A 19,324-nucleotide genomic window follows, 5' to 3' on the forward strand; every position below is an offset into this window, starting at 1 on the left:
ATGCAAATCACATTAAAACAGTTACTTTCTATTTGTATTCAACGTAGTGTTCACCCTTAAAATAAACCTGAACAGGCAGGCATCTTCCTCAAACCATCTCCAAACATTTCTTTTTCTTTTTTCCCCCTTTGATCTACTCCTTTCAGAAGTATATTTGATATGGTGGTTTATTTGGAGTCAGAAAACTTCATTGGAGTTTGTAGCACAAAAGACCTAAAATATTTCAAGAATAATGTTGTATTTATTATTTGTGACACAGTTAATATAAAACGTAAGAATATTGTTATGAGGCAGTTTTAGTGGGAAAGAAATTGAAGTTAAACACTCCAGGTGTTAAGTATTCCAGTTGACAGATACATACTCAGATTTAGACCTGTGTAACTTAAAAATGGTCAAAGTATTATGCCACTGATAATAGGTAGGTTCTCTGTGTAACAATGAATATGTCACCATTAAAATGTTTTGATAAGATGCTGATGTTCAAAGAGGCATGTTTATGATTTCTTAGGTACTACATCTCTACAGCTAGTAGATTTTAAATAAAGATAATTCTTTTACTTCAGAAGTACCTAGTGTTTTCAGTCTGTAGAAAAGATCAATTTCTCATGAAAATGACAGAAATTAAAGTGTAAAAAATCAGAGCTCTTTCTGGGGAAGCACAGCAAAGAGAAGAGAAGTAAACTATGTCTGTCAACAAAGATTGTTTTGCTTTTCCAACAGAGCACTGTGTACCTTCTCTGAAAACAAAATGGTAGGAGTAAGCAAAAAGTAAATTTACACGATAAAACGATTTCTTAAATAGCCGAGCTATGAGTTTTAAGAAATGGGAAGTGGTCTTGAATTAAAGGGGTGTTAGCACTGCAGCAACATCTTTCAGATTGAAACCTGTACATCACATCTCTTCGGAACTGCATGCAGAATATCTCAAATCACAAGGGTAAAGGAGAATTTATCATTATAAATGATCAGTTCACCTTCCTTCTGTTTACAGAGGTGCTTGGTAGCCAAATTCAACCCTTGGTAATTTGCTATTCATATTTAACTACTGAAGCAAATACCAGGAAGTCTGTCTGGGGTTTTAGGGAAGGGTAGAGCTTTTAAAAACCATACCAAACTATATCTGTAAAACAGATATTCCTTTTGAGTTGTATTTTATACTAAATTTGCACTTTGTGCCTTCAACAGAACTGGACTAATAAAAGGTGAAATGTTCATTTCTTCATTCAAATAAGAAGAATGTATCTATGGTGTCCAATTAACTTTCAGGCAGAAGTTAAAACACAAATCTAATGTTATAATTTTATTTAGCTCATATATGATAGTGTAGCTTCTAGGTTATTTACTAATATATCAATTAATTTTAATAAGATACCCAATTGCAAATGAAGATTTTGAGAGATATATCCTATATTTATTTTTCCAAGGTAGGACTTCTTATTAAGAGGATTAGTGATTATGTCAATCAATTCAATCTGTACAGCGCAGCACAAAATAGACTGGGAAGAGGCCAATAATTATATAATTAATAATTATAGAATTAAACAGCACTTAGCCATTATAAGTGGTGAAAGGCACAAGTCACAATCCTCAGCACTTAATAAGCATTTAGAAATATTTTCACAATCAAAAAGAAATCAGTTTCAACCAATAAAATTAACATTACTGTATATTAAATCAAACCTTACCAGTTGCAATGATTGGTACATTAAGTTTGCTTAAGTGGTCTTTTTGTGCTTTAGCTAGCAAGCATATTCTATGAAATTCTTCTTTCAGATCCCAGAAAGTCTTCTCTATATAGCTTCTAAAAATAAATCAACATTTTAAAATGTAAAGACTATATCTTCAAATTTTAGAAATCATGATTGAATTTACAAGCACCTTTGAATGTACCACAAAATAATTACTGAAAGGTTTAAGTTTAAAAATATCATTTTAAATTCCTAGATAATATTTCCTAAAACAACTTTAATATTTGGTGAGCCAGGCACAAAGTAAGTGATAAAGTTCTAATACATACATATTGCACAAACTAGCATGTCTCCTTATTCATATATTCCATTTATGCTGCTGGCTGTCTCATTTTTACATTAGAAACTGCAATGTATTGACTTTCTGTCCTCTGTGGATATTTTAAACAGAAAAAACTTAATTTTTTATTTTTCACATTGAAAAGATTAAAGATCTATCCATATAAAATGATGTGGCCATAATACTTATTCTACTGAAATAGGAGAACTTCAGAGAATTCAGTTTTTAGAACCATCTCTGATATTAATTATATGACTTATTTACGTCATTTTAACATGGAGAAGCCTTGAGTTCATCTCTTCTAGTTTCAAAAGGCTGCTCTTTCTTACAATTGCTAAAAACTTAAATATGTAAATAAAAATGTATTTCAATATTTATAATTTGTAGAGTAGGCAAAGAAGGATACAGAACTACCTTTCATGGAATAAAGGAGTGCCAAGACTCCTTGGTGAAGTTTCTTTTCTTGGAGAGGAAACCTCTTGTCTTCTTACCTTAAAGATATAAAATGATTACCACTTTAAATTGCTTCCAAACTCAAATGAGAATGGATTAACAGAAAACAATGGAAAATTTATCTTCCTCACTGAAAAGTAAGTTTAGTTAGTTTTACATATATATATGTTTATATATATTACAGTGAAAGTGTTAGTCCCTCAGTTGTGTCCAACTCTTTGTGACCCCATGATTGTGGCCCGCCAGGTTCCTCTGTCCATGGGATTCTCCAGGCAAGAATACTGGAGTGAGCAGTCATTCCCTTCTCCAGGGGATCTTCCTGACCCACTGATTAAACCCTGGTCTCTTGCATTGCTGGCAGATTCTTTGTTTACTTCAAAGGGAAGGCATCAGGCAGGGAAGCCCCATATATATGTATATATTACAACAGATTTTTAAAAAATGAGAACATTCAGTGGAAAAGGAAAATGAAAGCAGAAAAATAAGATGAAGTCATGAAGTATTTCTGGTAACTTCAAAACTATTTCCAGTATTGATAATTCAAGGAATTTCCTCAAATTCGTACCTTGATGAAATTGCTACTCTGATCACCAAGCATGTGACATGACTAGAAACTTTAGGAAAAAAATCCATGTGAGTTTACTTCTTTTCCATTATTGGCCTATACATCTAAACCAATGTCTTTGTATTTTGCTATAGATTCTTTGATGAGAAATGCAGCTGTATAAGAGGAATAAAGAAAACCAAGTTACAGCTCTTTAGCATTTAACAAGCATTTTTAAAGACAGTGCAATTATGAATTTAAGCTCCTTTAACACAAGTTCTTGCCACCACCCTGTGGCTTCCACTGGTATTACACTTATCATGACACAGAAGTCAGCAGTAAAGAACACGCAGTAATCTACTGCATAATTAAGATTTTTAAAAATCTTCAATCACACCTAGAGAACTTTGTGTACCTTTTAAAACTACAAATTGATCAATTCAAGTATTTGAAAAAAATCTTAATATTATTCAGTTGTTTATAATTTGGCCAAACTGCATGGGATCTTATTTAAGTTCAAATTCAAACCAGTATTTTGTATTAAGTGCCTTTTCAGATTTTATTGAATTAAGGGTATTGTAGCTATTACTAACATGGATAATTTTACTTCATTGCTTACCACCTGAGTACATCTCCCTTATAACCTTACTTTCCAATAGGTTCTTTCAATTTCTTAAGAGTATTGTTTGTTCTTAAGGGAAAAATCTGATTCTAGTTTGTTTTCCTTAAAATTCATATCTTCTCCAATTTCTTCAGTTTATTGTTCTACTTTTCCAGCTTTTCCTAAATACTAGTGTTTGCTTAACATTTCTAAAATAGTGTTATTAGTTTATAGTAAGTAGTAAAACATGATCTTGGCAACACAAACATATGCGATTTTATATATTATGTTTTCATACTGAGGTAAAACAAAGATCATCTGTTGATGCATATTTTTTGTCTGCAATATTTAGGCCATTTCTTCTTCTGGATTAAAACTGCTTTGCTGAGCTTTATGGCTTCCCAGGTGGCTCAGTGGGTAACGAAGCCACCTGCAAAGCTAGAGATGCAGGAGAATGGATTTGATCCCTGGGTCAGGAAATCCCCTGAAGAAGGGCGCAGCAACCCCTCCAGTATTCTTGCCTGGAGAATCCCACGGACGAAGGAGCCTAGTGGGATACTGTCCAGAGTCGGACATAACTGAAGTGACTAAGCATGCATGCATGCACACACTGAGCTTTACAAAGCAGTCATATAAAAGACATTTTCACATTCACAGTTTGTTTTTAAAAGTGGTAGACAAGGTTTTTCTTTAGTGTTATGTGCAATTAGAACACTCAGTAGATTTTAGTGTGGAAGAGGCAAAAAGGCAACATTTTAAAGCTAACCAATCATGTCAGGACACTACAAGAATAAAAACTTCTTAAAAGGTTATATTAAATCTACAGTAACAAAATAGAGAAGAGGTAATATTAAGAGAACAGAAACATCTGACAATTTAAATAATAAAAAAGGTGACTAAACTGACTAATAATCTTTTAAAATTTAGTATCTGAAATACTCAACATGGAAAAAAACCTCTCTTAGGAGCTAGAAATAACCAAAGAGAAGTAACTCCTATGATTTTAGCCTGAAAATGAAGATAGTTAAAGAAAACAGTGAAGACTATTCCAGTTTTCAAAGTATACTGATTCAGACATAAAGTAGGAATGATTACTTCTGAAACTAAAGCCTGAAGACTAATGGGGTGGGGGGGGGCGGAGAAAGAGGTGAAGAAAAGGGTAGGAAAAGAACGATGAATTTTTGTTTGGCTTGCCAAATAACTCATGTCGACTTACTTCTGAATTTATCTGGAAAAGATTCCTGGGTTGTACTGGCAGGGGGTAAAGGAAGACAGACTTACTGAGGAATCTCTGAAGCATCTAAATTAGGGACTTCAAGCTTTTTTGGAGTTAGGAATGGCTCTACTTACTATTATTTCTGTTACTATTGATATATTTCAAATGAAATTTTTATGTCACACATCCCAAGAGAAAATTCAAGAGATCTTAATATGCCAGTTAAAACAAACAAAGGAAAGTAATTCTCTGACATTTTGAAGCAGGGTTTATCTAGAATGGGTAGAGAAAGTTAATGTTATTTTCCACTCTAGCAATCAAATGCAATTTTCTGAAAAAGATTATCTATTTTCTCATAGGATTTAAGATTAGTATAGTTAATAGCAACTCAGAAGCTCAGAATTTCTTTTAAATGGTAAAATTATCTTACCTAATGAAGACTACTCAGTTTGTGAGCATTTCAGAGAGTAAGTAAACATTAGAAAAGATAACTAATATTTTGCTATTTTCAAATATTATCCAGGTGGGTCCTGTACTGCAGGAAGTTGAAGTTACTACAACTTTAGATAAGGAAGCAAGAAAACTCTGAACGTTATATTTTAGGAGATTTTAACATGAAATCATTCAACAAATGAATTTATTTCGAGGTACTAAAACTTAAAATACTTAACATTATAAACTGTTCCAAGTACTAGTTTGGAAATGGCAAACTTGTGGAATGAATACTGAAATAAGAGTTTTACACGTCGTACTTTTCATTTACACTTCCAGTATGGCACTGGATAAGTCATTCAACTAAATCATTAAGATAAACCCATTTGAAACAGTTGGAAGACGTTGTGAAATGATTCCTTAAATTTCCTCTTATGTAAATTGGGAGAATTTGTTTTAGTGTAAATCAATTTAGGTTTCTTATAGATGAGTAGTATATATAAAAAAATGTTCTGTTCAAGACCTAGTTAAATATGCAAAGATATTTAAGGAGAAAAATGAAAAAGTGCTAATATTTCATTAGTCCAAAACCTTCTTATTCTTAATGCATATGCTAACGGCAAATATTTTTGTGTTGGAATCCAAGATTTGTCACACATCAACATTTCAAAGAAAGAAATGTATATCTCCCCCAATGCCTGCCTTTTTAATATCTGGCACTAAAAGTATTTTGTTCTTTTTATAAATCAATGTAAAAAATACAGAAATGATTCACAATAGCAAACATATGAATTCAATCTCTGTGTCAATTGATGATGGATGAGTAGTGAAAGAAAACGTGGTATATATGCAACAGAAGATTGTGTGTGTATACACACACACACACACATTTTAAGGCTGAAGACATCAGCTTTAAAAAGGAAGAAAATTCTGTCATTTGAGACAATATGGATAAATCTAGAGGACATTATGTTATGTGGAATAAGACAGGCACAGAAAAACAAATATAGCACAATCTCGCTTATATGTGAAATCTAAAAAAGTCAAACTCATAGAAGCAGTGTAGAACAGTGGCTGCCAGGGTTTGGGGGAAAGTAGGGGGGAGATGTTGAGTACAAAGTTTAAGTCATGCAAGATGGATCAATTCTGGAGATCTAAAGCAGAGTATGACAACTGCAGTTAATATTACTATACTGTATACTTGAAATCTGCTAAGAGTATAAATCTTAAATGTTTTCACCACAATAAAAAATAAAAATAATTAATGAAGTGATAGATATTTTAATTAGCTTGACTGTGGTGATCATCTCATAATGTATACATATATCAAAACATGTTACACATTGTAAATATATATAATTTTTATTTGTCAATTTATACCTCCAAAAAGCTAAGGGAGAAGAAGAAATGCAGAAAACAACTTTAATCAGAATTATTAGTTGACTCTTATTAGTTTTTCTTAAAAATCATTAGTTTTTAAAAATTTTGAACAACTAAAGTCAGCAAAATTAAACTGAGTTATTTCAAACTCTTCAATACTTTTAGGGTATATTCTCTCATGTGGAAGGAATCTTAACTTTACGAGGCTAATACTGAATAAAGGTGGTAAGTCTTCAATGATACGTATTTGAACTATAGCAAGGAATATCACTTTATTCTAGGATTCATATCAAAGATTCTCTCTAAATTTAGCTGAGATCCTTTCGTGCAAAAGGAATATTTATTTTCCAGTATCTCAGGCCACTGAGTGTAGGCTATATTTGATTTTACTTGTGAGATTATGCTTTTATAACAGAAAAGAGACCTATGTTTTTACTTAGAACCAATATCAACCAAGAAGTCAACGTGAGATGGGATGGACCAGTAAAGGGAATATAAACTGTGGAACAGTTACAAGCACTAGCTTAATAAAATTTACTACAGAAAAAGAAAAATGAGCAATGGAAAAAGAAACTGAAAATAAGGATTCAGTTATCACTTAGATTTCTGAAACTAAGAATGAAATGTTAAAGGAGAAACTGAGGTTGCATTTATTAGTTTAGATATACTGAGACAAAAATGGACTGAGAAAGTGAAGAGCTTAAAGTAGAAAATAGGAACAAAAAAGTTACAAGAGATTTGATAAGAATATAAAAGCATATTAAAAGTTTGAAGACAAAATATAATTTTAAAAAATACATAGAAATTGTGTTTCTAAGAACTTATGGCCATGTGAAATCTATGGTTCTCTCACTCTCAGTAGCATTACTGAAAATCTAGAAAAGCAAGAGGAGCACAAATTCTAGGAGCCTTATTGGTTCTGCATGATGCAATGCGCTAGGCAGATCCACTGCCAGTGCAGGAACAAGGCAAGATGGGATCCATCCCAGAGTTCTGAAGGAAGTGGCAAGAAAATACACAATATAAAAATAATATTAAATATCCCAATTATTCCCAAGTGCTTCATAGGGTTTTGGTTTAATCTTAATACCCCCAAACTACTATCAACTCAATGTTACAATAAAACATCAGAAAAAGTTGTTTTGCTGAATTTTCTTAACAAATAATTATATCTAATTGTGGGAATGCCTTTTTATGTGGAACAGAAAATAAATGATTAATTTTAAAAAGTAAGGTTTCCCATACTTCTCTCACCCCTTTGCTGAACACTACATTTAAAACAAAATAATCTGGGAAAATTCTTTTCATTAACTACTCATTTTATGTTTTATCATTACCATGGTGAACAGAGAATATCTTCATGAAAACAGCTGTTATTTAAGCAACTTGCATATATTATTTAACTTAATCCACATAATCTTGTGAATTGTTATTTAGTCGCTAAGTCGTGTCTGACTTTGCAACCCAATGGACTGTGGTCCAGCAGTTTCCTCTGACCATGGGATTTTCCAGGCAAGAATACTGGAGTAGGTTGGCCACTTCCTTCTGTGAGGGATCTTGCCAGGAATTGAACTTGCATCTCTTACAGCAGATGGATTTTTCACCACTGAGCCACAGAGGAAGCTCAATCTTATGTATTAAGTATTAATACTTGAATTCAATTTTAACACTTGCTAGAGGCTTTGCTAGAGGCCTCCCTGGTGGCAGAAGATGCAGGTTCGATCCCTGTGTCCAGAACATCCCCTGGAGAAAGAAACGGCAAGCCAACTCTAGTATTCTTGCCTGGGAAACCCCATGGACAAAGGAGCCTGGCGGGCTACAGTCTATGGAGTTGCAAAGAGTCGTACATGACTTAGTGACTAAACAACAACAGTTACTAAGGCTTTGGAAAGGTCAAATAATTTGTCTACCATCTAGTAGAAAGTAAGGAAGTGAAGTCGCTCAGTTTTGTCCAACTCTTTGTGACCCCATGGACTGTAGCCCACCAGGCTTCTCTGTCCATGGGATTCTCCAGGCAAGAATCCTGGAGTGGGTTTACAATTGAAACCCATGTCCTACTGCCCCAGGCTTCGAACTTCTTGGTTTATAGGTCCTAATTGCTAGAGAAGTAAAATATTAAGGTTATCTAACCTGGAGAAGGGAAAGGCTACCCACTCCAGTATTCTGGCCTGGAGAATTCCATGGACTATATATAGTCCATGGGGTCACAAACAGTTGAACATTACTGAGCGACTTTCACTTCACTTCATCTAGCATGGTGAGGAAGATGGATAACACTTATACATTGCATCAGTGGAAACTAATTTTAAGATTCTAAAACTTGTCTGTCATATAACAAATATAGTTCTCAGTGAAGCATAGTTATAAGCCAAGTTTTGATGTTTAAATATTACCTGGGGGAAGAAAGTTTTGGTATGGCCTTTTTTTTTGTGCTCAAGAATGTCAATAAGAAATTTAAACCCCAAAATCACCTGGATAGATTTACTGAAGCTTTACAAACCAGTTCATGTATTCTCAGAAGCAATTTGGCAAGTTTCTTAACCAAAATTTCAGTGTGTTTCTCAACCTTGTCATTAAAAGCTAACCATCTGACAACGCATAACTGGAGTACCTTACTGTTAATTCTTCTTTCAAAACCTTACTTCTCTACCTGCCTTCCTAAATACCTAATAGACAAGTGGACATAGTTATAGTAGTTGACTGAAAATCCCTGTCTGATCATCTCAGTTGGTACCTTATCTCATGATTGATATATGTTCCCTTGAAACTGGGTGATATTTTCTTGACTCACCATATGTTGAAAAATTTTGGACTATACCCTAAACACTGTGAATATTACATTGGGGAGACACTATTTTATGGTGCCAAAGGGTGTTGATGTTTTTTGTTTTTGCCAGGTAATTAGATTGTTTAGACGCAGACTCCATACTGTCACTCCTCTGAAGAGCAGCAGCTCAGATCTCAGCTCATTCCTTTATGCTTTACCTGCAAATTGCTTTCAGTGTGCCCACACATCCTTGGTTTTGGGGAGATCCAGAGACTTAGGCTTAGTTTAAACACAGAACTTTGAGTTCATTTTCTCTAGTTCTCTCCTCTATGGGGCTTCTTTCCTCTCTGGTGACAGTTGTTATTCTGGGCTCAATTTCCTTTCTGGTTCTTGCAGCCAGGATGGTGGTAAGCTTTCATTTGGAATTTTAGCCACTAGAACTGTGGCCACCCTCAGGCAAAACCAAAGAAAACTTGTGAATTTACTCTGAGCCAATTATATGCTCCACATTTTGCCTCCTCTCCAAAATATGCAAAGTTCATATCCAAAGTCCTCAGATAATTGTTTTGTTTGTATGTTGCACAGTTACTACTGTTATCTGTAGAGGACTGGTTTGCTCAGTACTCATTCCTCACTGTAACATAAGCTGAACTTCCAAACTCAATTTTCTTTTGTTAACTCCTCCATTCTTTTGAGGATTCACCATGGTTTTCTAGAGATGTCTTCATCACCAATCCAATGACCTTTCCTAAAGTTCACCTTCTGCTTAATGCTCATTTGACAGTTTTTCACTGTAGTGAGCAGCTTTTCTTTCTTGATAATGTTTTGGCTACCGGTATAATATTTAGGTTTTCTTAAGTTCTGGTGTTTTCACTGGTCCTTATTCTTCCAAGACTAAAAATGAGGGTATTCTCTAAGATTAAGACATGAGGGTACACTGTTCTTCCCTTATTATCCACCTTTCTTATTATTCATTCTCATGTTACGTCTATCGAGTATTTATTTCTTAAAGTCTATGTTCAGGCTCACTGTATCTCTTGATAGCCACTCTCAATTTTCTTTGAATCCAATATATTTTTACCTATTCTGTTCCCTATTGTAGAGCACCACATTTTAACATGTAATGACCATTTCCTTAAATCTGATTTACACTGCTAATCTTCATTTTCCTTTATTAATATAAGGCCATTCTCCTTAGCATCAAAAAACCTTAGAGAAAGATAAAAGCTTAAGGAAACTGAGATTAGGCTTTCCTGGAATAGTAAAATTCAAAACAAAACTAGAGGTCTGATAAAGTGCTACCAACTTTTTATTTTGCCAAGAAAAAGCTTAGTAAAAACAACTAACTATAAAGATCTATTATCTTTTTCATATAAATGAGAAATTGAGGGACTTCCTTGGTGGTCCAGTGTCTAAGACTCTGCACTCCCTAAGAAGGAGGCCTGGGTTTGATCCCTGGTCAGGGAAGTAGATTCCATATGTTGCAAATAAGAGTTCACATGCTGCAACTAAAGATCCCACATGCTGTAAATGAAGACCAAAGATCCTGCGTGCCACAACTAAGACCTGGTGTAACCAAATAAAAAAATGGACATTTATCAAAAAAGTAGAAGGGAGAGTTTTAGATTTAGCTTTACCAAAAAGTTTTCACTCTGTCCTAAGGACAAGATAAGAAACAAGAGCTGGGACAAGAACAGGGATTTTGTGACTGCAACATGGGAAAAGAGGAGGAGGAGAGAAGATTCAGTGAGCAGCATCAAAAAAGAAAGCAAGATTTACTGTGGCAACTGACCATCCAGCAGGGACATATCCTAAATTACACTTTCAGGGAATCTGGACAAGTCAGTGACCCCTTGCAGCATTATATGGATGAAATGTAGAAGGAGACATGCTGCCTTAGTGTTAAACAGTGAAGAGCAATTACAGGTAGAAACAGCAGTGGGTAAACCCATCCAATATGGAATACAAAAATCACTACTGATAAACAAAAGAGGAGAGAGAAAACAAAAGATAGCCACCTCAGAATTATTTGGTTTTCCAAAAGGAACTTATCAGAGAAGGAGAAAAACAAATCACATTTAATGGCTTAGAGAATGCCCAGGAACTAATTTACAATAGTTTGATTAGGATTCTAAGATCTTTCTCTCTATTTTAGAGCAAAGTATCAAGTGTATGGAAAGATGTTTAATTGGCAAAGAAAAAAAAATCTTTCAGGGAAAAAGTCAGCTTGCATAACAGGGCAAGAGTGCCTTAAGTAAGCAACAAAGACACTGAAAGAGCATAACATATTAGGTATAAATGATAAATTAGCTGTGCCCTCCCCATCTCTTTCCCATCAAATTCTAGCAATATCTTAAAGAAGACTACAAATTCAATAACAGTTGTTAATGTAGCAACTTTCCCGGTGGTCCAGTGGTTAAGATGCCATGCTTCCACTGCAGGCCACAGAGGTTCGATCCCTGCCTCGGTCAAGATAAATTAGGGATGAACAGAATACAGTAACTCTGTGTTGTGGACTCTGGAGAAGAGTAGAGAAAAGAAAAATGGGAAATTTAAGAAAGCATACAAAAGGGGGAAATAAGGGGAGAAAAGCCACATTTGAGATATTTAAATCTGCTTAGAAGTTAGAGAAAAAGATTTTAAAAATAATATGCCACGTCTCATTATCTTCTCCCCTCAAAATTTATTTCCAGTATAACAACAAAGCAAAACCTAGCGGTCTGGCACTGATGCTTGGCTCCCCCATGTCGTTCTTTTCTCGTTTTTCTGGCTGAATTCCCACCTGGAGTGTGGAGGCTCACCGAGTCTACTTATTTGCCCTGGCTTCTAAGACCCACGCGAGAGGGAGCCCAAGGGGGGGGGCACCCTCCGCTATTCAAGTGGGCGCTGGTGGCCTACGTAGACGGTGCAAGTTCCTTGTCTTGGAACTTCATTGGTTTTCCGCATAAACCAAGTCATTCAGCCTCTTTTCTCCACTAATTTTCCTACTACACTATTCTTTCCTAATCTCTCTTTATATTTCTAAATAAGTAAGTTTTTCCTCGCCAAAAAAAGCAAAACCTAAAATTACATATTAAATTAAAAACCAGTGACTCACCAAGATTAATATAGAGAGATCTGTTGTGTTTCTTTACATTAACAATAAAGTATCAGAACTGGAAAGTACCAATAAAAGAATAATCTCTTTTAAAATCACATCACAAAATAAATAAAACACTTAGAAATAAACCTGATCAAGGAGGTGAAAGACATATTCTGAGGAAAAAAAACATTAATAAAGGAAACAGCAGATGATTCAAGGAAATGGAAAGACATTCTATGCTTTTGGATTGGAAGAATTAATATTGTTTAAATGGCTGTACTACTCAAAGTAATCTATAAATTTAATGTGATCCTTATCAAATTACCCATGACATTTTTCACAGAACTAGAACAAATAGCCTAAAATTTATACAGAACCCTAAAAAACCCAGAATTGCTGAAGCAATCCTAAGGAAAAAGAACAAAGCTGGAGGTATAACGCTCCCAGATTTCAGACAATACTACAAAGCTGTAGTAATTAAAACAGCACTGTACTGGAACAAACAGATGGATCAACGGAACAGAGCAGAGAGCCCAGAAATAAACTCACACACCTACAGTCAATTCATCTTCAAGAAAAGAGGCAAGAATATACAATGGAGAAAAAACAGTTTCTTCAGCAATTAGTTATTGGGAAAGACAGAAATCTATTGTTAGAACACACCCTCACAACATACACAAAAATAAAATGGCTTAAAGACTTAAATAAAAGACATGACCCCATAAAGCTCCTAGAAGAGAACAAAGGTAAAACATTCTTTAACATAAATCGTACCAATGTTTTCTTTGGTCAGTCTCCCAAAAACAAACAAATGGGGTCTAATCAAACTTATAAGATTTTGCATAGCAAAAGAAAGTATAAACAAAAAGAAAAGATAACCTACAGAATGGAAGAAAATATTTGCAAATGATGTGACTAACAAGAGCTTAATTTCCAAAATATACAAACAGATGACACAACTCATTAACAGAAAGAAAAAAAAAAAACACCCCCCAATCAAAATATGGGCAGAAATATATATGGAATTTAGAAAGATGGTAACGATGATCCTATATGCGAGACAGCAAAAGAGACACAGATGTAAAGATGAGACTTTTGGACTCTGTGGGAGAAGGCGAGGGTGGGATGATTTGAGAGAGTAGCAATGAAACATGTGTATTATCATACGTGAAAGAGATCGCCAGTCCAGGTTTGATGCATGAGGCAGGGTGCTCAGGGCTGGTGCACTGGGATGACCCAGAGGGATGGGATGGGGAGGGAGGTGGGAGGGAGGGTTCAGGATGGGGAACGCATGTACACCCATGGCTGATTCATGTGAATGTATGGCAAAAATCACCACAATACTGTAAAGTAATTAGCCTCCAATTAAATTAAAAAAAAATATATGGGCAGAAGACCTAAATAGACATTTCTCCAAAGATGTAAGACTGCCAATAGGCACATGAAAAGATGCTCAACATCATTAATCACTAGATAAATGCAAATCAAAACTACAGTGAGGTACCACCTCACACTGGTCAGAATCAGTTCAGTTTAGTCGCTCAATTGTGTCCAACTCTCTGCGACCCCATGGGCTGCAGCACGCCAGGCTTCCCTGCCCATCACCAACTCCCAGAGCTTGCTCAAACATGTCCATCAAGTCAGTGATGCCACCCAATCATCTCATCCTCTCTTGTCCCCTTCTCCTCCTGCCTTCAATCTTTCCCAGCATCAGGGTCTTTTCTAATGAATCAGTTCTTCAATTTTTACAACAGAAATTTCAATGTAAATATTAAAATGATTTGGATATCCATTTTTTTCTTAGAGTTTGTGATGTATTTATTATGACACTTTGGGAAAACTTTAAAGAATAAACTTGTTGAAAGCAACCTTCTAATTGTTATTCTACCAGAAAGTTTATAAACAAAAACTAATCATCAAATAAAGTAATATAGAAGTGTTACATATAAAAAGAAGGCATATTTGATCTAATCTCTAAAAATAAAACCAGGGGGAATGGAATATTTGCTCTGAGAAGGCAAGTTACTATACACAAACACGTTTTCTCCAACTCTTCGTAATCCCTAGGCTAGGCTGTGATGTGCCATTGTATAGTGGGCATTTCTATCTAATAAAAGATGAATCAAGCCTTAATAGAATAAGGGATATATATATATACATATGTATATACATATATATACACACATATATATGTATATATATATATACTTTTTTCTTTTTACAAAAGTAAGAACATAAGAAGTCATATTTTTCTTAAAGTTCCTCTCTCAGGAAAGGTATGGTGTATTTGGTGATGTAAATTATATTTTATTTTGTCATGGAAATCACTTGATAGTTACCTATCTTGACTAATGGTCTAATTTCTGTTCAAATAATAAAACAATATTTATCATATACCTGTATATGATAACTTTTATTTTAAAGCATTTACTATGTATATAAAACCAAGCACCTGATAATATATAGCAACCTAGCCAACCAATAAATCTAGTTTAAGAGACTTACAACAGAGAAAGTATCTACAGTGGTGAGAGAAGCTATGGGGGCTTGAAACAGATGGAAATCTCAAAGTGAGAAGTGCACTTGAAGTCCAGAGTATATGAGATATGAACAATTCAAGGATGGAAACCTCCCAAGGCCATCCAAGACCTAGACTTGTGAGGCAAAGATTTTATAAGCTACAGTGCCTGCCAAAATTGTCACACATAAATGGAGGAACACACCATGGGTAAATGTGTCTCACTGAAGAACTGTCTACAGAATAAAGAAACAAAAACAAGCACTATCCTCTGAAGTCATGATTATGTCATTTAAAAAAGTTTATAGTAAATGAAATTGGTTTTTTAAAACCCTCAGTTTTAGCTTTCCATTTATTTTATGTTGCCCATAGTAGCCTGGAATAATATTAGTCCTTGCCTAGAAATTATTCTTTTTCCATTAAAATACTGTACAAAACTTAAGTTTACATGTCTACGCATATAATATTAAGATATAAGCAAGTTAAGAATTTGTTTTTTTCCCTCCTACTTAAACTAAATGTTGAGTGCCTGATCAAGCCTACCTTTAGCTCACTGGGAATATTTATTTCTAAATTAAGGTTCTATATATTTATCTGTGGGCTTCCCTTGTGGCTCAGCTGGTAAAGAATCTGCCTGCAATGCAGGAGACCTGGACTCAATATCTGGGTTGGGAAGATCCCCTGGAAAAGGGAAAGGCTACCCACTCCAGTATTCTGGCTGGGAGAATTCCATGGACTATGTATAGCCCATGGGGTTGCAAAGAGTTAGACACCACTGAGCGACTTTCACACATATTTATCTGTACCATAAAATGATAATTTGGATTTCATTCTGTCATGTAATTAGGGTTTCATATTGTCTTATAATTTGCTTGCTATTACTATAGATCTGCAAATCTTTGTTTCCTCAACTAGACTGTAGCTCCTTAAAAGAGGCAAATCTTACCTCTTTTTTTTTTTTTTGTATTCCTATCAAAGACTAGCAAGACTGGGAAAATAGAAGGGAGTTCAATAAATACTTCTTGTCTAAGTGATTGACAAGTGAATTTTTAGACATCAGTTTTCTTCAAACATGTCATAGCTTCTATATATACTTGCAATTGCCAGGTACAGCATATCTTATTTCCTTAATGTTAGCTCTGATGGCAGCTCCACAGCTCCATCACTGTTTTACTATTCTGAACCTACAAAATTTTTGCTGCTCCTCAAAGCTACCATATATTTGCTGATCTAATCACAATGATTGCTACATCAGAAATTTGCTAAGTGTCTAACTAGCATCTTTCAGCAACAACTGTGTTCTTTGTATTTTTAAACTTTTGTTTAAATACCTCAGATGAAAAAAAGATGCATAAAGAATAAATTATATAAAATCAGAAACAAAGCATAAAAACAGCTCTTTATACACATGAATACATGGTCTCTAATTAGTTAAAAGTTCAAATAAACTCATATAATATCTACTTTGTATCCTGGATCCTAGACCATTCAATAATGTCTATTTGGTTATTAAATCAGGACTTTAAGTCAGAGGGCAGTTTAGAGGTACTGAATGAATGAATGAGTGAAAAAATTTACTAATATTGCTAAATTCTTTTATGTATTTTACCTTATTGCTCTCTATATATTGTGTCAAAACACTAGACTTTTATATAACTTACACACACACACACAAATGGAAAAGAAAGATGACAAAATTTTTTGACACACCCTATACACCTAGGATAACATTTAGTTTGACAACTGAAGTGGTTCCTAAAGCACTGTTTCAGAAAATTTTGTTTTCAAGATCATAAAAATGACCCAGGGGATTTTTCTGGGAGTCCAGTGATTAGGAAATCTGTGTTTTCACTGCGCTTGACCTGGGTTTGAGTCCTGGTCAGGGAACTAAGATCCCACAAGCCATGTGGTGCAGCCAAAAAAACCCCCAGTATATTACCATCCTAGCTTTTTTTACAAAAGTAAATTAAACAATGCCAATTTGTATTTACATTAAAATACAAAATTTGCTAAATAATAACTGCCATCATGACATGTTACTATGTCTGACAATGGTGTCCTGCAAACAAGATTGTAGTCTTTGCCAAGAATAAGTATATGTATTTGTGAGTGATTTGATTCTTTACAATTTTTAATTTTCACAGTAATAAAATGCAAGTTCCTTGGTTCTCTAAAGCACTGCTCAGCTAATCTCCCCTGGAAAGTCTATATTCATATTAGAATTTTTGAAACTACTCTCAAGATAAATAAGCTATGATATTTCTTTCCTCTGAGATGAATAATAATAGAATTCACGAAGTCAAATTCATTATTAAATTCTGCCAGATTCCTCTGCCTTTCATTCATATTTATCACATGGTAAATGAAGCACTGTGCTGTCCCCCACACACCCTTGATCTTTTTGGTACCCTCTTCTGTACACCACCATCTACAATCCCTGTAATACTTTTAAATACAGTAGGCCTACAAAAACTTTGATAATATTTTTTTTTCAAGAGGAAGAACTTATTTTCTTATTTCTGGAGCACTTAGTGATTCATTCCTAATAAGCAGAATAAAGGACTGTGAAGAAAGCTGAGTGCCAAAGAATTGATGCTTTTGAACTGTGGTGCTGGAGAAAACTCTTGAGAGTCCCTTGGACTGCAAGGAGATCCAACCAGTCCATTCTGAGGGAGATCAGTCCTGGGTGTTCTTTGGAGGGAATGATGCTGAAGCTGAAACTTCAGTACTTTGGCCACATCATGTGAAGAGTTGACTCATTGGAAAAGACTCTGATGCTGGGAGGGATTGGGGGCAGGAGGAGAAGGGGATGACAGAGGATGAGATGGCTGGATGGCATCACTGACTCAATGAACGCAAGTCTGAGTGAACTCCGGGAGTTGGTGATGGACAGAGAGGCCTGGCGTGCTGTGATTCATGGGGTCGCAAAGAGTCGGACAAGACTGAGCGACTGAACTGAACTGAACTGAACTGAAAGGTGTGATTTTAGAGACTAGATTTTAGAAAGCACTGTGGCCTCCTCCTTGCTATCTTGTATCTCCTTCTTTCTTAGTCTGAGTAAAATACCTGTCAGTGTGAGGAGAGACCTGTGTGGCCAGACCTCTTGTCAACAGCCATCTTGAAAGTGGATCCTCCACCCACAGTAAAGCCTTCAGATGACTGGAAGGCCTTGGCCACATCTTGACTTCAATAACATGGGATCCTGAACCAGTACCACCCCGCTAAGTCATTCCTGAATTTCTGATTCACAGGAAGTGATAGTTGTTGCTAATTACTAGGGTAAATCTGAGATGGTTTGTTAGAAAACATCTATTTCTGCTTTATTGACTATGCCAAAGACTTTGACTGTGTGGATCACAATAAACTGTGGAAAATTCTGAAAGAGATGGGAATACCAGACCACCTGACCTGCCTCTTGAGAAACCTATATGCAGGTCAGGAAGCAACAGTTAGAACTGGACATGGAACAACAGACTGGTTCCAAATAGGAAAAGGAGTACGTCAAGGCTGTATATTGTCATCCTGCTTATTTAATTTCTACACAGAGTACATCATGAGAAACACTGGACTGGAAGAAACACAAGCTGGAATCAAGATTGCCGGGAAAAATATCAATAACCTCAGATATGCAGATGATACCACCCTTATGGCAGAAAGTGAAGAGGAACTAAAAAGCCTCTTGATGAAAGTGAAAGAGGAGAGCGAAAAAGTTGGCTTAAAGCTCAACATTCAGAAAATGAAGGTCATGGCATCCGGTCCCATCACTTCATGGGAAATAGATGGAGAAACAGTGGGAAACAGTGTCAGACTTTATTTTAGGGGGCTCCAAAATCACTGCAGATGGTGACTGCAGCCATGAAATTAATAGACGCTTACTCCTTGGCAGAAAAGTTATGACCAACCTAGATAGCATATTCAAAAGCAGAGACATTACTTGGCCAACAAAGGTCCGTCTAGTCAAGGCTATGGTTTTTCCAGGGGTCATGTATGGATGTGAGAGTTGGACTGTGAAGGAGGCTGAGTGCCGAAGAATTGATGCTTTAGAACTGTGGTGTTGGAGAAGACTCTTGAGTGTCCCTTGGACTGCGAGGAGATCCAACTAGTCCATTCTGAAGATCAACCTTGGGATTTCTTTGGAAGGAATGATGCTAAAGCTGAAAGTTCAGTACTTTGGCCACCTCATGCCAAGAGTTGACTCACTGGAAAAGACTCTGATGCTGGGAGGGATTGGGGGCAGGAGGAGAAGGGGACGACCAAGGACGAGATGGCTGGATGGCATCACGGACTCAATGGACGTGAGTAT

General features: G+C 35.5%; 1 protein-coding gene across 4 annotated transcripts in view; it reads right to left on the minus strand.

Annotated features, from left to right (window-relative positions):
- Positions 1 to 19,324, minus strand: part of TANK (TRAF family member associated NFKB activator) — a 79,472-nt gene that overhangs the window by 9,081 nt on the left and 51,067 nt on the right. For 3 of the 4 annotated variants that reach the window (XM_068968021.1, XM_068968020.1, XM_068968022.1), the window contains exons 5-6: positions 2,443 to 2,519; positions 1,686 to 1,801 (exon numbers count right to left, since the gene is read on the minus strand). In XM_068968021.1, the coding sequence (XP_068824122.1) occupies positions 1,686 to 1,801; positions 2,443 to 2,519 (193 nt within the window). The remainder of the gene's footprint in view (positions 1 to 1,685; positions 1,802 to 2,442; positions 2,520 to 19,324) is intronic. The other variant, XR_011144667.1, reaches the window with a different exon arrangement.

This window comes from Capricornis sumatraensis, chromosome 3 (genome assembly GCF_032405125.1).
Source record: "Capricornis sumatraensis isolate serow.1 chromosome 3, serow.2, whole genome shotgun sequence".
Classification (NCBI taxonomy): Eukaryota; Metazoa; Chordata; class Mammalia; order Artiodactyla; family Bovidae; genus Capricornis; species Capricornis sumatraensis.